Raw genomic sequence first — 12,425 nt, forward strand, 5'->3', positions numbered from 1 at the left:
GAACACATTGAAATGCACAACATCATTACCGGCTGAACCAGGGATCCCAGTCTCTGAAAAAGGGGGTGGACTGTCCGGGACTGAGATGAGGGGAAATGTCTCCATTCCGAGGGTGGTGAATGTCTGTAAATCCCCACCACAGAGGGTGGTGAAGACTCGGTGATCGTCCTCACATAAAACAGAGGCTGGTAGATGTGTGGAGACCGAAGGGATCGAGGAAATGAGGATCGGGCAGAAACATGTGGCTGAGATGGGAGAGCAGCCGTCATCTTGTTGATGGTTAGCGGGGCTGAATGGCCACCTCCTGCTGTTTCTCACTTGATGTTTCCTGTCCAGTGAGGCCGGAGGAATGTGAATAGTAATTAGTGTTCATACACATGGAGGGGTTTAAATGAAACCTGCACATTTCCTGTTTGGGTCTGAATTGAGTGATTAGATCAGACCGGACGCAGCTTTGTCATTGTGCCGACTCCAGATACAAAGCCAATGAAACGCAGTTGGCATCTGAACTCGGGGGGGGGGGGGGGGGGGGTGTCGGGACCGTCACGTGACGGCTCTGCCCATTTACCTGGCCGGAAACACGTCACCTGCCAATCAAGGTTTGACCCCGCCTGGCCCATCAATGCACACCTCACCATTGGCCTCGTTAATTAGCCTTGTACTTGGCCTCGGGTAATTGGCCTTTGTAATCAGTTTAACCCTGCTGGCACCGAGCCATTGGCTTCCCTGTGAATCACCTGGGCTGGACCTTCCAGACCTATAAAGCAGCCCACGTGTGCGTGACCCTCTCTCTTTTGTGCTGCCTCCGAGGGACCACCCTGCTGTCCGTGAGTTGTGCTTTGAATAGGGTTGGGTGTGTGGATATTGTCCCTAAGCAGAAGAGCCGCGCCTGCACAAAGTCAAGGGTGGTTGTATACTTTGTCCCCACGCGATTTAATGTGATTTATTGCTGATCCGACTACTGTAAGTTGTGCACGTGTTGCTTCCGTTGCCATTTTCCCCCGTTTGCCTTCTGTAAATAAAATCCTTCACTACCCAGACTGTGAGCCCAGAGCCCTTGACTTTGAGACCTGCAGAATCTGTTTCCTCACTGGCGCTGCGTGGGGAAAGTGTTCTGGAACAGGGGCAAAATGGCCAGTAGAGGCACCGAGCGTAGGATTCCCGGCTGGACCGACGAGAGAGGGATTTGAGGCCTGGCGGACCACGGTAAACCGGTGGACTGGCCCGAGCAGTTGGACCCACGTTGCGAGCACCTGGCCGCGGGGCTGCTCCGGCTGTGGGATGAGGGGGGCCCCAACATGAGCCTCTCTCATTAAGAGGCGAGCGCCCCGGGGAGCCTGTCTGATCAACAACACCCCACGGGCGCCGCAGCCGAAGATCCGGGTAGGCTCTACCCTGTGGGATCGGGTGGTGACCGCTGTGAGGGTCCGATACCCCACCCTCCTGGAGTGGGATCTACACCGGCGCCCGCAATGGGGTACGGTCAGTCAGGGCACCCGGGTTGTTAGAGAGTGGGCGCTGGTCAACGGCATCTACCAGGGAGCCTGCGACCGTAATTTTTTATAAAACACCCGGGTGACCGGTACCGTCGCAGGATACCTGGTCAGCACCGCGCACCCCGATATAGTCAGTGATCCTGCCCCTCATGACACCAGCTAACGGGAGGACCGTGCGGGATGGTATCACCCTCCTTGAATAGATGCAGTGGGGGCAGAGGCAAGGGCTGGAGACAAGCCCTCCCCGTTTTACGCGCAGGCAGCTGTACATGGACATGGATCCCCAACCCTGACCTCTGCACCCTGTGGAAGGAGCTTTGTGGCGGTGGGGTGGTGGGCAACTGGGCGATTGCACTCATTCTCGTTATTTATCATCGCTGTGTGTATATTATGTTGTCTGCCAAATTTTTATGAGCACGTCTGTCTTACTTTAGTTCTGTATAGTCAGATATAGCGTTCACCTTATAAATAGAGTAAGATGTATTCCTTTCCTTTTCACTGCGGTAACGCCTGGCGAGTGGCGAGGCTGCCGAGGGGTGGACTGTGCTGACTGTCACGTGACAGCACTGCCCACGCCTGGTCAGAAGACACGCCCCCTGCCAATCAAGGATTGACCCCCCCCTCGCCCATCACTGCACACCTAACCACCGGCCTTGTAATCAGCTTAACCCTGCCGGCACCGAGCCGTTAGCGTTCCTGTGAATTACCTGGGCCGGGCACTTCAGCCTTCCTGCATGAGAAGGGCTGGACGCTCTCTTTGCCATTTCCGAGGGACCACTCTGCTTCATTCCAGGCTGAGAACCGTGGAACAGCGCTGGAGGAAATTGTTGGTAAGCTGTGCATTGAATAGGGTTGGTGATTGTCCCTGATAGCATTGAGCCGTGCCTGTACAGTGAAGGGGCTCGGGCATCGTATTGACTTTTCCCTTGGATGTGTGTGTGTGTGTACTTTATTCCCACGTTCGTTATTAATCGTCTGCGTGTGTTTTACTGCCGACCTGACTTTATCCACGACTGCTGTAAATTGTGTGCGTGCTGTTTCTGTTGCCATTTTCCCATGGTTGCCTTTGAGCTGCTGTGTCCCCTCATTAAAAACAAATGTAGCCTGCGAAAAGTACGAGGCCGAAACAGGAAGCATGGAGACAACCGGATTCTAATTTTCATTTGTTGTTAGTTTCCCCGAGGGGAGGTGCACCGTTCCCGGAGGCACTGCAATACCGGGTCGATGCGCGGAGTGGACGGAGCAAGCCCCTATTCCATCTCCCTGTTCCAAAAATCAATTTAATATATGGTCCCCAGATAAGGGACGTATCAGATATTAAACTGATAAGAACAGATTTTTTTTTTTTTTTTTTTATTTCAAAATATACTTTATTCAAAAATAAATATATACAATAAACCATTCAATAACTTTTCATCCTTTACATACGTTTCCATTATACTCAGTAAAATACCCGTGTTTATAGCCACCCATGTGGCACTCCAGTAGTTCAGCTTTGCATCTCATTGTTGAGGGGTATACTCCTCGCCCACCGACCCCTCCCACTCCCACGGGTGGAGAAACCTATACTGTGGTCCTTCCCCACCGGGCCCTTGCGGTGGCTGCACCAAGTTTCAGTGCGTCCCTCAGCACGTACTCCTGCAGCCGAGAGTGTGCCAGTCGGCAGCATTCTCCCACTGACATCTCCATGTGCTGGTAGATCACCAAGTTTCGGGCTGACCAAAGAGCGTCTTTCACCGAGTTGATGATCTGCCAGCAGCACCGGATGTTGGTCTCCGTGTGCGTCCCCGGGAACAGCCCGTAGATCAGAGAGTCCTCTGTCACGCAGCTGCTGGGGATGAAACGTGACACTAGCCCGTCCATCCTCCTCCACACCCTCTTTGCGAACTGGCAGTGTGCAAAGAGGTGGGTCACAGACTCCTCCTCACTGCAGTCCTCCCGTGGGCAGTGGGGTGCGGAGATGACGTTCCGGGCGTACAGGAGGGCTCTGACTGGGAGGGCCCCTCTCACCGCCAGCCAGGCGAGGTCTTGGTGCCTGTTGGTGAGATCAGGCGATGAGGCATTTTGCCAGATGAACTGGACAGTCTGCTCAGGGAACCACCCCACTGTGTCCATCACGTCCTTCTCCTGCAGTGCCTGCAGGACACTTCGTGCCGACCACTGCCTGATGGCCTTGTGGTCAAAGGCGTTCTCCTGGAAGAACTTTGCTACGTGGGATAGGTATGCCGGCAACGACCAGCTGACTGGGGCGTTGCGCGGGAGTGGGGCCAGACCCATCCTTCGCAGCCAGGGCGACAAGTAGAACCTGGGCACATAGTGGTACTTGGTGCCCACATACCTGGGCTCTACACACAACCTGATGCAGCCACATACGAAGCTGGCCATCAGGGTGAGGGCGACATTGGGGACGTTCTTGCCCCCGTTGTCCAGGGACTTGTGCATGGCGGTCCGTCTCACCCGCTCCATCTTGGATCCCCAGACGAATCTGAAGACAGCTCGGGTGATTTCCGAGCTGTAGGAGCGGGGGACGGGCCAGACCTGCGCCAAGTACAGCAGCCCTGAGAGCACCTCACACCTGATGACCAGGTTCTTGCCCGTTATCGACAGGGAGCGCCCTCCCCACAGTCCCAGTTTCTGTTTCACCTTGGCAGTCCGCTCCTGCCAGTTCTTGTTGCACGCCTCAGCCCCTCCGAACCAGATCCCCAACACCTTCACGTGGTCGGACCTGATGGTGAAGGGGACGCTGGATCGGTCGGGCCAGTTGCCAAAGAGCATGGCTTCGCTCTTCGTGCGGTTGACCCTGGCCCCCGACGCTAGCTCGAACTGTTCGCAGGTGCCAATCAACCTGCGAACTGACCTCGGATCAGAGCAGAAGACGGTGACGTCGTCCATGTACAGGGAGGTTTTCACTTGGGTCCCTCCACTGCCTGGCAGCGTCACCCCTCTTATGCCCTCATCCCTCCTGATGGCTTCCACAAAGGGTTCTATGCAGCAGACAAACAAGACAGGGGAGAGGGGGCAGCCCTGCCTGACTCCAGACCTGATGGGGAAGCTGTCTGTTTCCCACCCGTTGACCTGGACTGCACTACGGATGTCTGTGTAGAGCAGTCTGATCCAATTCCGGATTCCCTCCCCAAATCCCATTTTGGAGAGCACGTCCGCCATGTACGTGTGCGATATCCTGTCGAAGGCTTTCTCCTGGTCCAAGCTGACCAGGCAGGCGTCCACCCCCCTGTCCTGCACGTAGGCGATGGTGTCCCTCAGCAGCGCGAGGCTGTCTGAGATCTTCCTGCCCGGTACAGCACAGGTTTGGTCCGGGTGGATCACCTGTCCCAGAGCAGACTTGACCCTGTTGGCGATAGCCTTGGACAGGATCTTGTAGTCCACATTCAGGAGAGAGATGGGTCTCCAATTCCTAATGTCCTCCCTTTCCCCCTTCTGCTTGTAGATGAGGGTGATGATGCCCTTCCTCATGGACTCAGACATACTGCCGGCCAGAAGCATAGCGTTGTACACTTCCAGCAGGTCTGGGCCCATCCAGTTCCACAGAGCCGAGTACAACTCGGCCGGTAAGCCGTCGCTTCCGGGAGTCTTACCCGACCCGAAGGAACGGATGGAGCCTGTCAGCTCGTCCAGGGTCAGTGGCTGATCCAGACTCTCCCGCTTGCCGTCGTCTAAGACCTGCGTGATAGACGACAGGAAGTTGCGGGAGGCTGTGGATTCTGTGGCCTTTTCCTCGTACAGACCGGCATAGAAGGACTTGCAGATCCTCAGTATGTCGGTCTGCGAGGACGCGACTGAGCCGTCCTCTTCCTTAAGGTTGTGGATCACAGAGCTCCCCCTGTGCACCTTTTGGAAGAAGAAGCGTGAGCACGTCTCGTCCTGCTCCACGGTTTGGACCCTTGATTGGAAGATGATCTTGGAGGATTCAGCGGCGAGGTGCTGGGCTTGCCGGCCCTTCACCTCTCGCAGTTCCTCCCTGACATCCACCCCCTTCGACTGCAGAAGGAGAAGTTGCTGCAACTCTGTCTGGAGTTTACGCAGTTCCCTCTGCTCCTGCCTTGCCTTCTGAATACCCTTGCGGATGAAGAACCTCTTAATGTTCTCCTTGGTGGCTTCCCACCAGTGAACCGGGGAATCAAAGAAGGCTTTCAAGGTTCTCCAACCTGTGTACTCCCTCTCTAGTTCCTCGATGTTCTCTGGGGTCAGCAGCTTTACGTTCAGCTTCCACGTCCCCCTGCCTGCCTTCTGGTCCTCCCGTAAGTGACAGGTGGCTCTCAGAAGGCAGTGGTCAGAGAAGAACACCGGCGTGACGTCGGTGGACCTGACCGTGAGGGACTCAGACAGGAAGAGGAAGTCGATCCGGGAGCGGGCTGAGCCGTCCGATCGTGTCCAGGTGGCTTGCGGCTGTGCTCCACCTGTGGGGGTGCCAAAGGCGTCGCGCAGCTTGGCTGTCTTCACCGTTTCCCTCAGGAGTCTAGAGGTACTGTCTAGCCTGCCGTCGGCACTGCCGGGTCCTCCAGCCGCATCAATGGTGCAATTGAAGTCTCCGGCCAGAACGACCGGCTGGGTCGTCACCAGCAGCTGTGGGAGCTGCTCGAAGACGGCCAGCCGCTCGCTCCGCACGGGGGAGGCGTACATGTTGATCAGCCGGAGCGGAGTGCCCCGGTATTTGACGTCTGCTACCAGGAGGCGCCCCGCAACCACCTCTTTAACTTGGGTGATTGAGAAGTTGCCTCCCCGCAGCAGAATCCCCAGGCCGGAAGCGCGACAATCGTTGCCCCCCGACCACACCGACAAACCTTTTTTCCACCACCGTGACCACCTCCGGTAGTTACGGAGATGTGGTAGTCCACACTCCTGGAGGAAGGTCACATCGGCCTTTACAGTGTCCAGGTACTGGAGCGTGCTGACGCATCGCCCAGTACTCTTCAAACTTCGCACATTCAAGCACGCCAATTTAAGGTCTGCCATCGTTAAGTCTTTTATTTTGGCTGCTCTCCGTCCTCACTCTTGCCATCCTGAGCCTTCATTCCCACCGCCTTTGTGAAGTTTTCCACCTCCTGTGGGCTCAGGTACTGCTGGTAGTACTCCTCCGTGTGTGGCCGTTCTGGTTCTGGGTCTGGGCCCGGGGGGTTGCTGACTTCCTGGGCTGCTTCCCCTTCCGGCTGCTGGGTACCAGCCGTGGCTCTGCTCCCGGATTCCCGGAGCTCTGTGCGTCTGCTGCTCTCCGCCTCCTGTACTTGGGGGGTGGCCAGCAGACTTTCTCCCCTCTCTCTCCTCCTCTCCACCTGTTCTGCCAGCCGCTTCTTCCGCCGGGGCTGCTGGCCTCCCCCAACTCCTTCCTCCTCTGAAGAGGACAGGGTACCAGGGGCTGCGTGGTTCCCTGCCCTTTTCTGGCGTTGCTCCGCCTTCTGTCGCTTGGCCGCCGCCTTTTGGGTCTTTTTCCGTTTCACGACCTTCCATTCGGTTTCCCCCTCCGCTCTCCCCTCCTCCATGGACTCCTGCTCGTCGTTTGCCTGGTCCTGGAGGGTCTGCAGTGGGGTGGCAGGTCTTGGGGTGCTTGCACCTTCCTCCCTGGTCTCGTCCTCCGTCCTGTCGGGTGCCTCATCTGCAGCGCTGGCGGGTACGTCCGCATCAGCCTGGGCCCTTTCAGGGCCAGCACCTCCCCTGGTCGCCTGTGCGTAGGTGCCCCCACGCTTCGGGCAGGCTCTGTACAGGTGGCCGGCCTGTCCGCAGAGGTTGCAGGCCTTGGCCTGCGTGCAGTCTTTGGTCAGGTGGCCTTCCATTTTACAGTTCTTGCACATCACCACCCTGCACTGGGCTGCGATGTGCCCTTCCTTGCCGCAGTTTCGGCACACCCTGGGTTGTCCCGCGTACACCATGTACCCTCGGTTCCCTCCGATGGCGAAGACGGAGGGGGGGTGGATGATGCCGCCGTTGGAATCCAACCTCAGCTTCACCTTCACCTGCCGTTTGCTGGTCCAGATTCCCAGCCCGTCCTTCACGTCTGCTGGTGTTCCTACGCTCTCCACATACCGAGCGAGGAACGTAAGGACATCTACCACTGGCACGTGCGGGTTGAACATGTGCACCGTGATTGTCCTTTCCTGTTGCGTAGCCGTTGCAAAGAGGGGCTGTGCTTTCAGCAGCGACAGCGGCGCCTCTGTCCCCTTCAGCTGAAGCTGCTGGTACAGCTTCTGCCACCCTGCAGCCTGCCGGAAAGTGACATCGAAGAAGCCTGCGAAGTCCTGGACGCAGTAGATGTCATCGGGCGTAAATCCGCAGCAATCCAGCAAGACCTTCCGGATGAAGGTCTCTCGGGTGAAGCCGGTGCCCCCGTTCCGGTCTCGCACTGTCAGCCTGACAGTGTTCTTGATACCCTGGCCTCGAGCTGATGTACTGCTCGCTGCTGCCATCTTCTAACTCACTGCTGTCGTCGCTGGTATGGGGTGTTAGATTGGAGGCCAATCAGCATTAGGATCCACCCCTGCGTCAGCGCGAACTCTCCTCCTCCTCCGCCTTCTGGTCTGATAAGAACAGATTTTTTTTTTTTTTTTTTTTTTTTTTTTTTTGATAAGAACAGATACTACACTTGATCTTAGCCAAAAGGCCGAGAAGCGATACCACACATGTCCGGACCCTTTCGGATCTTGCTAGTCTTCCCTCTATTAAGTTGGACCGACTGTCTACAGGACACCGATTTATCCTACCTCTCTTCAACTTTTGAAGTAGGTTTGGTGTAATTTCGCTCAGTCTTTGACATAAGTTGTATTTTTCTCCCTTGTCGCGAAATCTCTTTCGGAATACAGCTGATCATGTAAAATAGCGGATATTCCGCCAACCAAATGAGAGAGGCGGCCCTGGTTTGTATGCAAACTCCTCCTCTCAGCTGTTCTGCCCGCCCTCTAGCGTCTGATGACATTGCAAGCGTGATGACGTTTACGGAAGGCGTTGCAGCGAGAGAAGCGAAGTTGCGGCCGGGTCGTTTGGCGAGCCTGGCGGGGCAGGTGATTGGGGAGGGGTCCTCCGGAAACGGGAGGAGGGTGGCTAGGAACATCGGGTGGAAGCGATGGCTGGGGATTGCGAAGAAGGAGAGGGTTGTAAATGGGGTAAGTGAGGTCGTTTGATGGGGAACGATGGGTAGTTGAGTTGGTCGGGGAGAGGGACGGGATAGAGTCGGATGAAAGGGAGGGGGTAGGGTTGCAACTCGGACAATATTTAAGTGTGAGCTGGCATGTGGCAAATAACGGCATTGCAGTCAATGGATTATTTCCACAGAAAATAATCTAACCGTCCGGCTGGACTTCATTGGTAAAGAAAGCTTGTTGACCAGAACTGGTTCCATTAAGAAATCGGAGATAATCGGGAGAATGTGGGTATACTACTTTCCTGACATCCGAAGGCCTTTCTGCCGTATCCCACCAGCCAAATACCGGAATTAATTATGAACATTCCGTATTTGCCTAAGTTTGTCCAGCTCCATCCAGCATTTAACAACATTCTCCAACCTATGGCTTGTATCACTTACTACGTCTCCAAGGAGGAAAAAAAAAAGGTGGAAATCTGGGGAAAAGAGGCATAAAATGCAGAAAAGGATTTGGTGGTAATGCAGCATTCTGTAGAGAAAGAAGCAGTTAATGATTCAGATGTGATTCTTAATCATGGCAGTGATCTTTCATCAGTTCTAAGAGCCATTAACCTGACACATTTGCTCTATTTCTCTGCAAAATGCTGACTGAAGTGGCAAGTATTCCCAGCACTTATTTTATTTCAAAAGATTGCCATTCTGTCGTTATATTATTCTCCCAGTTCCTTTCGTCCATCCCTGGGGAGCAATTTTTTTTTTGCAGGACCAGCCACAGATTAGCGTTTCAATAACCCTATGCAGTGAACCCTATTCGTTCAACACTATTGGTGTGATAGAAGAATACTAAGTTGTAGATTACAGAATGTTAAATAACCAGCACTGTAACATTCTGACTTCTTTGCCTTTCTCCCGCTGTGGTTTGGGAACTTTAAAGCTTGGCTGTTTGCAAGGCTGAAGTTTCTCAAATTTATTTTAATCATTTTCTTTTAAATGGTAGTGTAGCTGTGATTGAACAGGGAGATTGCTCTTCAGTGCCAGGGCACATCTCCTGGGCAGAATGTACTAGCCACAGGTCTTTATGATGCATGTTCTACGGGTCTGTGGTGGCCAGTGCTATCATGTTTGCTGTTGTGTTCTGAGGCAGCAGGCTGAGGGTAGCAGACACCGACAGAATCAACAACCCCAGCATCTGCAGATTATTTTGTGTGAACAGAATCAACAAACTCATTCGTAAGGCCAGTGATGTTGTGGGGATGGAACTGGACTCTCTGACGGTGGTGTCTGAAGAGAGGATGCTGTCCAAGTTGCATGCTATCTTGGACAATGTCTCCCATCCACTACATGATGTACTGGTTGGGCACAGGAGTACATTCAGCCAGAGACTCATTCCACCGAGATGCAGTACAGAGCGTCATTCCTGCCTGTGGCCATCAAACTTTACAACTCCTCCCCTGGAGGGTCAGACACCCTGAACCAATAGGCTGGTCCTGGACTTATTTCCTTGCATAATTTACATATTACTATTTAACTATTTATGGTTTTATTATTATTTATGGTGCAACTGTAATGAAAACCAATTTCCCCCAGGATCAATAAAGTATGACTATGATTTTGGGTTACAGAGTTACCCTGGGACCAGCCTGCTGTGAGTTGCCAAGAGTACTGCGATTGGGATGCAAAGAAACTACCTGACACCATGGAAGAAGATTGAACCTTTCTCATTGAGTAAGGAAATGATTTGTAATCTGCCCTTTGGCTAGTGCCGCATTGAGTATAGTGAAGTAATTTGGTGTTGTTTTAAAATTTTGGGCTGTTTTTGGAGCGTTCAAAGGTAGACAGGTAAAACTTTCTCCACCACATTGATGACGTCATTGATGCTGTTTCCAGCTCCCGTGTGGAGCTCGTCAGACTTAGTCTGGAGTGAGCCCTGACGAAGGGTCTCGGTCTGAAACGTCGACTGTACCTCTTCCTAGAGATGCTGCCTGGCCTGCTGCGTTCACCAGCAACTTTTATGTGTGTTGCTTAAAATTCCAGCATCTGCAGATTTCCTCATGTTGTCGTCAGATTTGTCAACTTTCCCACCAACATACACCCCCTCTCTCAAATTTGCTTGGTCCATTTTCATGATCTCACTCCCCTTTCCTGATCTGTCTCTCTCTGTCTCCAGAAACGGATTACCTTCTGGCCTCTTTAACAAACCTACTGACTCCCACAGTTACCTTGTCCACAACAGTTACTTTCTGACATTAAATGGACCTATGGAAACTCTGCTCACACTGTCACTTTCAAGGATACTATTCCCTTCTCTCAGTTTCTTTGTCTCTGCTGCATCTGATTTTATGAGGAGGTTTTTCATGCTAGGACATCCAAGAAATCTTTTTTCAATCAATAAAGGGGTTTCCTGCCCACTGCAATCAATACAGAACTCACCCGTAACTCCTCCATTTCCTGCACGTCTGCCCTCTCCCCATGTCCCCTCCACGACATAATAACGATAGGATTACCTTTTCTGCATCTGCCATTCACTGAAGCTCTGCATTCAACATATTCTCTGCAATTTCCACTATCTCCACCAGGATCTCACCACCAGGCACATCTTCCTCTCCACGTCCGTCTCCATTTATCACAGGGATCACTCTCGCTGTGACTCTCGTCTGCCAAACACCCTGCAACCACAATAAGTGTTACATCTATCCCTACACCTCTTTCATAATCACTCTTCCTCCCAGTGTAGCCTCCTCTACATCAGTGAGACCCAACTCAGTTTGGAGATCACTAACTGATGCACAAACACGAGGAATTCTGCAGATGCTGGAAATTCAAGCAACACACATCAAAGTTGCTGGTGAACGCAGCAGGCCAGGCAGCATCTCCAGGAAGAGGTACAGTCGACGTTTCAGGCCGAGACCCCTCGTCAGGACTAACTGAAGGAAGGGTCTCGGCCTGAAACGTCGACTGTACCTCTCCCTAGAGATGCTGCCTGGCCGACTAATTGATACATCTTCACTCTTTCTGCTACAAGTAGGACTAGAGGAGGAGTACACAGGTTGGAAAACCTTGAAAACCTTTGATTCCCCAGTTCTCTGGTGGGAAGCCACCAAGGAGAACATCAAGAAGTTCTTCATACGCAAGGGTATCCAGAAAGCAAGCCAGGAGCAGAGGGAACTGGTCGAGGCAGGTTTGAGGTTGTCATTTAAAGTTAAATTGGACAGGAAAGGAATGGAAGGTTATGGGCTGAGTGCAGGTCGGTGGGACTAGGTGAGAGTAAGAGTTCAGCATGGACTAGAAGGGCCAAGATGGCCTCTTTCCGTGCTGTAATTGTTATATGGTTATATGGAACTGCGTAAACTCCAGACAGAGTTGCAGTAACTCCTCCTTCTGCAGTCGAAGGGGGTGGATGTCGGGGAGGAACTGCGAGAGGTGAAGAGCCCGAAAGCCCAGCACCTTGCCGCTGAATCCTCCAAGATCATCTACCGATCAAGGGTCCAAACCGTGGAGCAGGACGAGACGTGCTCAGGCTTCTTCTTCCAGAAGGTGCACAAGGGGAGCTCTGTGATCCTCAACCTTAAGGAAGAGGACGGCTCAGTCGTGTCCTCGTAGAAGGACATACTGAGGATCTGCAGGTCCTTCTATGCCGGTCTGTACGATGAAAAGGCCACAGAATCCACAGCCTCCCGCAACTTCCTGTCATCTATCACGCAGGTCTTAGGCGACGGCAAGCGGGAGAGTCTGGATCAGCCACTGACTCTGGTCGAGTTGACAGGCTCCATCCATTCCTTTGGGTCGGGTAAGACTCCCGGAGGCGACGGCTTACCGGCTAAGTTGTACTCGGCTCTGTG

General features: G+C 53.4%; 1 protein-coding gene and 2 pseudogenes across 1 annotated transcript in view; 1 reads left to right on the forward strand and 2 right to left on the reverse strand.

Annotated features, from left to right (window-relative positions):
• Window positions 1–12,425, forward strand: part of LOC140207870 (uncharacterized) — a 106,122-nt gene that overhangs the window by 38,191 nt on the left and 55,506 nt on the right. Inside the window, 3 exon segments of the mRNA XM_072276417.1 lie at window positions 1,318–1,552; window positions 7,485–7,853; window positions 8,409–8,506. Coding sequence (XP_072132518.1) covers window positions 1,318–1,552; window positions 7,485–7,853; window positions 8,409–8,506 — 702 coding nt within the window.
• LOC140208866 (U2 spliceosomal RNA) lies at window positions 2,680–2,884 on the reverse strand (annotated as a pseudogene).
• On the reverse strand, window positions 8,035–8,121 carry LOC140208811 (U2 spliceosomal RNA; annotated as a pseudogene).

The sequence above is a fragment of the Mobula birostris genome, chromosome 13 (genome assembly GCF_030028105.1).
Source record: "Mobula birostris isolate sMobBir1 chromosome 13, sMobBir1.hap1, whole genome shotgun sequence".
In the NCBI taxonomy this organism is placed as follows: Eukaryota; Metazoa; Chordata; class Chondrichthyes; order Myliobatiformes; family Myliobatidae; genus Mobula; species Mobula birostris.